The sequence below is a fragment of the Pteropus alecto genome, unplaced genomic scaffold, assembly GCF_000325575.1.
Source record: "Pteropus alecto unplaced genomic scaffold, ASM32557v1 scaffold239, whole genome shotgun sequence".
NCBI lineage: Eukaryota > Metazoa > Chordata > Mammalia > Chiroptera > Pteropodidae > Pteropus > Pteropus alecto.
Genome location: NW_006494613.1, coordinates 11,708,232 through 11,719,473, shown reverse-complemented (window position 1 = coordinate 11,719,473; position 11,242 = coordinate 11,708,232). Strand labels below are relative to the sequence as shown.

Sequence of the window (11,242 nt, the reverse complement as noted above, 5' to 3'; positions counted from 1 at the left end):
TCTTTCTCTCTCACCGTCTCCCGTCTCTCTCTCCCCTCGGTCTCTCCTTCTGTACAAGGCACTCTAGATTGAGTTCAGTGTTTCTATATGCTTTCACAATTGTTCAAATTGTATCTAAATCAAAAACTGAAAATATAATATCTCAAATTTAGCATTTGTCAGTCCATGAAGACTGCAAACAATTCATACCATCTAAAACTCTATTGCCTTAAATAATAACTAGCATAACTTTGAGATCCCACCAAAGCAAAATGTGTTAATGGGCTAGTTAGGGAATAGAATATTGATTTAGGAACAATTTCTGATTCTTCTCTTTGTTTGGGAGACTGAAAAGAACAATCCCTATTCAGGATAAGGGATACACATTTTCACTCATTATTGTATTTCATTCCCAGAGCAAAGAACTCCTTAGAAATAACAGATACTGTATTATGTATCACAATGGTGAATTTCATTCTGTCTTGGCAGGGGAACTAGTAAGTGTAGAATGTAGAGTAACTGCTTGCTATACTGAAGTCATAGACATATAATTGCCTTCAGAAATACCCTTCTCTGAATACCACCTACACATTAATACATGACAGTGAATTTACAGCTGGACCCCTGTTCTATCCCACATGATCCCTGAAAAGGCTTTGAAATGAGGACAAGTGCATAATTAAGGCACACTGAATATCACAGTACATGTAACAAACTAGAGTATTATGAATCCTTAGGGGAACCTCATAGAACTAATACATTTTCTAAAGAAAGCTGCACATGAGTAAAGAGAGACTAAAATGCTAATTAGATCCTCTCAGTGAAAGCTATAGAAAAGTTGATTCTTGAATCCTGAAGTTGAGCACAGAATGGAACATTTGTATACAGAAAGACTGGAGGGAAAAAAAAGAATTCGACATCAAAACCTCTCAATAGACGATTTACACAATTTGTGAGAAAAATAAATGAAGCAAAATAAAAATATAACAGTGAGATAATTCCAAACCTCCTGAAAGGGTTAAGTATGAGAACTGATTTTGTATTAGAAAGGGATTATGCAACAACAGAGGGAAATACTCAGCCTAGCATATGCTAATTTAGTAGGCTTTGCCAGGTTTTTCTGTGTGTGTTTGGCTGGCTGTCTCACATTTCTTCTCTCTTCTTTTTGCTGTTTTTATTATGCGACTAAGAAGGTTGAACTCACACAAAATGTAATAATAACAATAACAATAACAATAACATGCAAAAGCACATTGTCCGTGTTTTATCCTTGCTAAAACACTGGGGGTACAGGTGACTTAGAGGGTGAAAGGACAAATATCAAATCTGTATGTATTTGACATACAAGTTTTAGCAGAACACCTTTTAACTATTCTTCATTCCACGTTTATTTTAGGGGTCTTTCACATTGGTAGCAGGGTCAAGAATGGGAAAGATATTATATTCCTGGAGAGTGAAAAGGAAGCTGAGTTGCTATTCAGACTTTAGCACATAAAATAGATAGCAGTAAAGGGATGACAATTGAATAAAAAGCTTATTGTACATTTTCTTACTTGCTTTTAAAAACAAAAATTCTAATTATATCTCCTTGCAACCTAAGTCTACTACTTAAGATTGAAAAGCAGAGGACAAGTTATGAGAATGAACGAAAGGTATAGGTGTCATACATAGACATTCCCCTTAGGGGGATATAGGACAAGCTAATGTACAACGTGAATTTATTAAGAAAGTAAAACCATATTTTACACACTGTAATTTTTAGTCCTTGATGTTTAAGTAAGCGTTATGGAAAATGCACACAATTTTAGCCAAGAAGCTAAAAATATTTCCATACAAGAACAAATTAATAGGCTTTATAAATTAAGCCAAATCAATAGAGCAGCTATACACTTAGCAGTCGGCAGCACATCCTCATCAGGAAAAGTGCTTTCTCACTCTGCTCTCAAAGAAGACTTTAGATAAACAATGCACAGTTACTATAAATAAACTATGATCAAATATATAAAATTATTAGGAATTTGACCTATAAAAAGGACCTTTGTTTTCTTATGTAATATTATTTGCACTATTTGAACTCACTTAGCTTTAAGAGTTTATGTTTCATAAAGTAAAAAAAAAAAAAAAAAATGCTTATTTTTATTTTCTAAATAATCCGTAATGATGTCATTATCTAGTCCCAAAGTAACTATTTAACTTCAACTAAGCAGGGGCTTCCCCTTCAGCATTCAAATAGCTGAAAGTAATTTAAATATTCAAGTGACAACTATTTGCTGACTCAGAAAGTGTTATCCCCAATGGTGAATAATGACTGTCTTAATATTTACTTCGAAGTCCTCTAAAATAGAATCTGAATAATTAAAGATCAGCTCTCTCCCTGGAAGATCTTACAACCTCAGCCCCGTGTCTATTCAGGTAGCAATAGGTTCTCATCACTCAGTTTCATAAGCACAAAAGCAGATCCAGAATAAATGCAAAAGCACATTGTCCGTGTTTTATCCTTGCTAAAACACTGGGGGTACAGGTGACTTAGAGGGTGAAAGGACAAATATCAAATCTGTATGTATTTGACATACAAGTTTTAGCAGAACACCTTTTAACTATTCTTCATTCCACGTTTATTTTAGGGGTCTTTCACATTGGTAGCAGGGTCAAGAATGGGAAAGATATTATATTCCTGGAGAGTGAAAAGGAAGCTGAGTTGCTATTCAGACTTTAGCACATAAAATAGATAGCAGTAAAGGGATGACAATTGAATAAAAAGCTTATTGTACATTTTCTTACTTGCTTTTAAAAACAAAAATTCTAATTATATCTCCTTGCAACCTAAGTCTACTACTTAAGATTGAAAAGCAGAGGACAAGTTATGAGAATGAACGAAAGGTATAGGTGTCATACATAGACATTCCCCTTAGGGGGATATAGGACAAGCTAATGTACAACGTGAATTTATTAAGAAAGTAAAACCATATTTTACACACTGTAATTTTTAGTCCTTGATGTTTAAGTAAGCGTTATGGAAAATGCACACAATTTTAGCCAAGAAGCTAAAAATATTTCCATACAAGAACAAATTAATAGGCTTTATAAATTAAGCCAAATCAATAGAGCAGCTATACACTTAGCAGTCGGCAGCACATCCTCATCAGGAAAAGTGCTTTCTCACTCTGCTCTCAAAGAAGACTTTAGATAAACAATGCACAGTTACTATAAATAAACTATGATCAAATATATAAAATTATTAGGAATTTGACCTATAAAAAGGACCTTTGTTTTCTTATGTAATATTATTTGCACTATTTGAACTCACTTAGCTTTAAGAGTTTATGTTTCATAAAGTAAAAAAAAAAAAAAAAATGCTTATTTTTATTTTCTAAATAATCCGTAATGATGTCATTATCTAGTCCCAAAGTAACTATTTAACTTCAACTAAGCAGGGGCTTCCCCTTCAGCATTCAAATAGCTGAAAGTAATTTAAATATTCAAGTGACAACTATTTGCTGACTCAGAAAGTGTTATCCCCAATGGTGAATAATGATGACCTTAATATTTACTTCGAAGTCCTCTAAAATAGAATCTGAATAATTAAAGATCAGCTCTCTCCCTGGAAGATCTCCTTACAACCTCAGCCCCCTGTCTATTCAGGTAGCAATAGGTTCTCATCACTCAGTTTCATAAGCACAAAAGCAGATCCAGAATAAATGCTCAGCTCTATTGCAAATTCGGAAATTGTAAACCTTGATTGTGTGGTTTTAAGTGGAAAATATAATCATTATTACAACCTACAAAAACGTATTTATAATTTTTTTAACCTTCATAAAAAGAGTAAAAGAAAATGGAGTGCAAAAAAATAAATTCTTGCCTTTTCCTTACACTTTATCCCTAAGAGCCCCAAACTGATTACTTACAAGTTATAAAGATATCCTTCAGTCCTAAAAATAACTGTATACTTTAAACTTGTATATATGTGCATATAGATATAAATGATTGAGGAATATTTCCTTTCTCAATAATTACATCTCTGATTTTGGCATTAATATTTAGCTGATAGCTAATTTAGCAGAATATTTACTTACCTAATTTTTAAATATACTACATACTTCTAAGATGAAAACAATTTCATAACTCTTTAAAGAAACCCACTGAACACATTAACAGAACCAACTAGACTCATTTCTTGAATAAAAATCTTTATGCATATGCTCAATTATTTTGTATTGTAGGAAACGGAATCAAAGCAAAGCTACATTACCATTATCTGATTGGTTTCCATAAGAGACTGCCCATAACGACTGGTCCACAACTCTTACTTTTATTAAGGAACCTATTTGATACTTTTGCCTGTGTGATATATAATATTGTTCATGGAGGAAACAGTCTCTGATTTGATATTAACACAAATTCTACTTTATGACACTAAATAAAGTATGTGAACATACACTGAACAGTTAATCTATTTCTTTTAAAATGACTATATTCTAATAATACAGAAAATGTTTTAATAAGAAAAAAAAAACAAGGAATTGACTTTTTACTTATTAATGAAGAAGGATAGCAATATTTCCCAGCACATTTATTAGGTCCAACAGATGTAAACAACTGCACAGAAATCCTATTTTAACTTTGCTATTTATCTTCATTAAACTGATTCATGTTCCTGATAGTGTGCATGAAAGCTATTCATGCCACCATTCATTTAATGAAAACATTGATAATTTTATTAGGATTTATTTATTACTTTAACTTCTAAACAAAATATGTGTTCTCTGTTTTGCCTTGTCATGAGCTCACATGATTAGAAATATTCTCTGGATTACTTCTGGTTATAAAAAGATGAAGGATAGTCCACTACAAGCTATGAAAAGACTTCCCATTTCTCATGCCACATGACTGCTTTCCTGTGTACTTGACCGCTCTGCAAAGCACATTAGTCCTGAGATGCCATTTGCATCATCACACAGCAGGGGGCTTCAGCTGCCACAGCTCTAGGTTAATCTTCACCCACCTCTTTACACAGGAATTTTCAGAAGATGCCTTTTTTGATACTACAGAACTGCACTCCAAAAATGCTTGACATTTTCAAATAAAATGTTGGCATTGAACTTGTCCTTTCAAATATTTTAAGTTAAATCAGTAAATTTAAATCATGTCCTTCATTTTTTCATGAAATGAGTTTGTGATCTAATTTAATGCAAAGTATCTGCAATTTTTAATTAAAGAAAAAATAAGAAAACTTCACATAAGAACAACTTGATCAGATTGCATTCATTTAAAGATTTATATTAAGAGCTGTTACTATGATATTTTTCTACAGGAAAATTGTTTCCTAAACTAAAATAGCCTATACAAGATTAAAGCTCTAATTAACATAGTATGAGTCCTGATATATTTTGAAGAGAAGGAACAATTTAACTGCATCAGAATTAGGATTACTAATTCTAGATTATTCAATCCAACACAATTTATTATGCATCTACTAAATATAGAATAAGAAGATTACACAGACAAGTAATGCTCAGAGCTTGCCCTCAGGAAGCTTAAGTTAAATCATTTGGCTCTGGGGCCGATTTAGAGGGTAAACCAATATATTCCAGTTCCACAAGAGCCTTCTGACTTCAGCTTGTAAATTATGCTTCCTTGGTTTGTGATTTCTCTTCTCGCGACTTCCTCAACCTACTTAGAGAGCTGCTACACAATGGGCGATTTTGCCAAAGAGGTTTAACAAAGTCTATTAAAAGGAGGACACTTTCTCAATAAATCTCACAGAACACATGTCAGCATGATCAAATAAAACATCAATATGATAGGTCTATCGTGTCTTATTAATGTACCCAAAGCCCTTCCTAATAAATCAATCTTGTCTCAATCATCTGAAACCCCATAGGCTCCTTATTTTAAAAAAGCAATTGATATCATTTGATATTGATTTTAGGCCACTTTAAAATGAATGCCTACGATGTCTTCCAACATTTTTGCACTTCCATTTGCTCTTTAAGTAATTTAAATACTTTTTTTTTTTCTTTAAGAAAAATGACATTATCTCACTATTTAAATGTGGGGCAAATAATTTTCAAGTATTATCTTCTAGTGGGTAAGGTAGGAAGATGCAGACCATCTCAGTTGATGCTTACCTTTGTCATATTACGTTCCCAGAGTTCTAGTAGTTGTAGAAATGGGAACAAGACAATAAAGTAAGCTTCGATATCTTAATACTAAGTTAGTATAGAAACTCCATATACTTGCAGGGAGATTTTAATTACTGTGTCTGGTGTTTGTTTAAGTCAGAGTCATTAGCTCTTATGTACAGACTATACTTTTCGAAGTTTCAAATACTAATCACAAAAGGGAAGAGAGCAATATCCTAGAAACTGCATTCAGTGTAAGAAATGAGCTTGACAAGACTAAGTTCATTACATGTAGAGGTAAACGAGTGGGAGAAACATACTTAGAAAGTTTTAAGTTATCACTATTTTATTAAATGTACATAAGTATATTGTGTATTATAATATGTTTTCTGAAAATATATAAGGAGAGTCATGACACATACCAAGGCAGGTAATATGTATGTTTAATTGGTCTTTAATTTGGAAATTTTTATTTCTGTATATAACAATTTGCAAGACTGCTCCATGGCAACAACAACAACAACAACAACAACAACAACAATAATAAAGCCACAGCATTTGTGCTGAATGGATTTTTTTGTAAGACAAACTCTAAAAAGGAAATAAATTTCTTGACAAAATCAGGGTCTATGCATGTATATTTTCTAGTTAATTTTTAGATTTTGCCCTTCTCTCTCTTTTTTTTGCACTTTCTAGGACTGATTCTTTCTAACCAAGATGGTCTCCATCTTTGCAGTACCTCCTCAGGCATGAAAAGGGATACAGCTTCAGGGACGGCTAGCAATTGAACTGGATCTACTCTGTAGCCAAGAGAGGTCTTAGTTACATGTGGCAAGCTTTTGCACTCCTCGTTTTAAAAAAATTAGTTTCTCTAATGTGTCCCTTGCTCTTACTCCAGATTTTTCCTATGTCTGTGATGGAGGAAAATAAGAAAAGATGCTCTGTAGCTTAATACTGAATCAAATTTTATCTAAATAATCTAATTCTAAGTTATACTTTGGTCAGAGACATGTTTATTTTCTACCTAATTATTGATTTCATAAAAAACTACTGGGGTTGAACTGGTAGATGTTATAAAAGAAAACTATTTAAGCCTTTTTGTAAACTTGTTTTTATCACTGGCTTGATTCTCACTCTTGGCTTATCACGCTACCTATTAACAAGCCAAAAGATTGATTTTGCAACAATCTCAGAAAATGTAAAAAAAAAAAAAAGAAAAAAGAAAAAAGAAAAAAGTGACACATAAAACAGTGAAAACCCAGAGAAGATATGTCAAATAAATGTTCTTGTATAAAATAATGCATACTGCAAGAAATAAAAATACAAAGGATAAATAAATGATTAGTATTACTTATGTGACTAGATACCATTATGGTGCTGATAAAGCAAAAATAAGAAGCTATAGACTGCCAGACTGCCTAGAGTATTTGCCTAGTCATAACTACTAGCGGGCGCAGCAAACTCCCCCTAGCCAAAATCAGTTTCTCACTAGTTCCCCCTGTACCCTTCTTCCTTCCCTGCCCATGGAAAAGAAAGACCTGCTAAGTATTTAATCTGTGTCCAGGAAATAAAGCTTTCATTTTACAACATAACCAAGTCCTAATAAAACAGTAGGGCGGTGGGAGAAACATAAACCTGAACCCTGAAGCAATGTTTTCAGCCAAGAATAAGACAAGGAAGGTATGAGCAATTTGTTTGAGCAGGAACTGACAAAATATCAACAAAGTGTGATGTGTCTGTGGAGCAGTGTGTGATAAATGTGAGGCAGCCGTAAACATGAGAAGACAATCCAATGGTGCTTTGTGCCCCCTTCCCCTCCTAGTTTTTTTCTTTAAATCCTCTCTCTCTTTTGGTGTATTAATATGGCCTGATCTAAGACGCTTACAAGTACACAGATATCATTGGGCTGGTGCTCTTCCCCTGGTGGCTATATCGGACACTTATTTATTTATTTGGACCTGATGCTGGTACTGCTGCTGGTTGCAGTGGTGCATTTTCTCTGGTGTACCCACACCCCTTCCATCACTCCCCTCAGTCTGCTATGAAAGCAGCACTGTTTTAATCATTGGTTCACATACTTAATAAAAGATACCCATGCCCTTAATGAAAAAGAATGCAGCTGATGGAATCTCTTCGGGTAGAGAAAGAGTAAATCCTTCTCCAGGCTGAGAGAGGCACCAGCAGACAGTTATTTTGCAGTGCACTGAATAGACAATTCACAGGGAAATGTTGAAGGCAGAGTGGAGTCGACCCCCAAGTGCAGTCCATTGCCCACATACTCTGTAATAAATAATCTTCTCACACCAGCCCAGCAGTGTGTGCAATGACATGCTGGGGCCAGGACACACACATTGGCAGGCAAACACATCCAACCGTGTCAAATTTTCATCACAATCATCAAATTAACTGATTTCCCCACATCACACTCCCCTACCCGGTGTGGCGTGAGCGCGCGCGCGTGCACGCACGCGCACACGCACACGCACACGCACACACTGAGACATGCAAGTTACTGAGAGGTGAAATGGGGTCTCTGAGAGGATGTTTCAGCAGAGATTAGAAAACCAAGTAATGTGTCTGCCAGCTCCCCGGTTACTTGTTGGAAGGTTGGGGTGTGAGCGGTGGGAAATGGGACGAGCCGGCGAAAGCAGGAAGAAAGGGCTGCCTGCCTTCTTGGGGATTCTGGCACATGACATATTGGAAATTTACATCCAACATAAAATACATAAAATTATTGCAAAATATTATAAGAAATATCTCTGCAAGGCCAGTTAGTTAATTCAGGAAAATTTTGTACACTACCTCTTTCATATTTATGAATATGCATAAATAAAATACAGTCCCGGTCTATATCCCGGAGGAGGATAGGAGACAGGATGCATTCCAAGAACTTGCTGAAAGATGGTTCATTGACCTCATTTAAATCCTCCAAAGGCCGATTGGTTTTTGCACGCCTATGTGTCTACATGTGTCATACTTTCAGATTCCTTTTACCCAGGGACAAATACGCTTGATCAACTTATCTTTCCCACAAATACACAAATGATGACAGAGGGTTTAGAGGTGGGCAAAGATTTAACAAGAAATCAAGAGTCACCTAGCTTTAAAAAACCCTACTGACCATTATTTCATATCTATTCTTCCTGAATCTCACACTCAAGCCACATCCTTATACTACTCACTTCAAAGCAATAATCTGCCTTATAGCCCCTGCCCACCCAGCACTAGAATGCCGCCTCTGCCTCCACTACCACCCTAAAGTGTGCTTCCCCATGCACTCCTACTCCAAATATTGTCATTTATTTCATAATCAGCATTATCCTCCCTTCTACAAAGCCCCTTCCTCCCTCCTCCAAAAGAGAGAGTCTAGGGAAAAGTGCACCCCAGTTCCCTAGCCACTCCGCATCCAAATCCAGTGATTTGCATAATCACAGTGTTTTCTGTGGTTTCCCTCCACTGCGGTCACAGGGGTTCTTACATTTCACGTGAAAGGATAATATTAATTACGGAAAGAAGTGGCAGAGAGCAGATGGAGAGGTAGGGAATGCAAGAGAAAATCCCTATCACTAAAGTGATAGGATGCATATATTTCTTTGCCGGGGGGAAAAAAAAAAGGAAAAGGAAAAGGAAATCATGCAGACTGAATAATAAAAAGTCGATTTTTTTTTCTTTTTTTGGATCAATTGGCTTTGAGTCTTTTAATTTTTCCCTTCCTCTCGCCCTCTTTTATCTTGGTTTATTTCATTCTTCTCATCTTTTTTATTTCTTTCTTTCTTTCTTGCCTACCCCCCCCCACCCCCAAATCTCAGACACAATCTCCTCTCTCTTCCTAGGTGAATGACACGTTTCACAACACATTTCCCCCCCGGGGATGTTATTGCAATGCACACGGTGCTGCCGCTGCTGCTGTTCTCGCCGTCTCGGTAGCTCGCTCCCAGACTCTCACTCACTTTTTAAAGACACAACGATATGATGATGGTGGGAAGAAGGAGAAAGAGAAAGGCAACCCGAAAAGCGGGAGGTTAAAGAGATGACAAGAGATGTAGAGGGTCGGTCAGGAGCGTGATGTGGGAGGTGGCAGGCGGGGTTGGTGGGAGGGTGGAATGTTCAGAGAGGCACAAGTTGCCAGCCAAAAGACGTGCGGGGGAGGTGGGGGGGTGGTGAGTGGAGGGGATGGAGAGTGAGAGATACAGGAAGAAGCTCAGGTGAATGAAAAGGCGAAAGGTGCCGCGTAAGGGGCTGACTGCTGGGAAAGCAGGGCTGAGCCAGCGCTAGAGATTCAAGGGGCTGGAGCAAACTGCCACTGCCCCCTGCCGCACCGGGGAGCAGGGGGAGGGGTGGAAATCTCTGGGGACTGAGGGATGACTGGAAGGGGGGAGTGGAAATATGGGGTGGAGTGGGGATGATGGGGAATGGGCGTGAAGTTGATGCTCCCCGCTGCGGGGCGGGGATTACCTTGTAGCAGGAGCCCGCAGACACTGTAGAAGCGGAGAACGGCGCTGCGTTTCCAAATCATGGTCCCTTCTTTAAAGGGTTGGGGAAGGAACGAAGGGGCAAGGAGATGCTGGTGAGCGGGGCACCAGAGTGCAAGGCTCCGCCGGTGTTCTCCTCGCGGCGCCCTCCGGACCCACGGTCCCTGCTGCCGCGGTGTTAGAACCCGCGAACACGGATCCGCGGTAGCAGAAGCGGCAGCGGCGAAGCACCCACAGAATAAGGTTTGGGTGGGCGAAATAGTTTCTTCTGCTCCTCCTCCTGCTGGTGGTGCAGCCGCGACAGCCCGCCTGCCAGGCACGGGTTCGGAGCTCGCCTTTCTCTCGGTGCTCACAGCAAGTCCCAGCGCCTGCCGGCGCTGCCTGAGCAGGTGGTGCAGGGACGCCGGAGTGTCGGAGAAGGTGCGGACTAGGGCTGCAAGGAGTGGGTAGGTCACGGAAGGGAGGGGCAGGGGGAGAGGGAAAGCATGCAAGCAGCAGCCGCCGCAAGCGCTCGGGGGGTCTCAGGGTTCTGAAGGGGAGGTGCCAGCGATGGAAGCAGAGCTAGTGGCAGTAGCGGCGGCCACGGTGGCAGCGGCGGCTCCGAGATGCTCGGGCTGCAGTAGCAGCAGTAGCAGCAGTGGCAGTGGCAGTGGCGGCGGCGGCGGCGGC

At 38.3% G+C, this 11,242-nt stretch overlaps 1 protein-coding gene across 2 annotated transcripts in view; it reads right to left on the bottom strand.

Annotated features, from left to right (window-relative positions):
- The window catches only part of CADM2 (cell adhesion molecule 2), a 974,765-nt gene extending 963,529 nt beyond the window's left edge, over positions 1-11,236 (bottom strand). The window contains exon 1 of one of the 2 annotated variants that reach the window (XM_006926238.1): positions 10,557-11,236. In XM_006926238.1, the coding sequence (XP_006926300.1) occupies positions 10,557-10,617 (61 nt within the window). In that variant the 5' untranslated portion in view covers positions 10,618-11,236. The remainder of the gene's footprint in view (positions 1-10,556) is intronic. The other variant, XM_006926237.1, reaches the window with a different exon arrangement.
- Between the last annotated feature and the right edge of the window lie 6 nt (positions 11,237-11,242).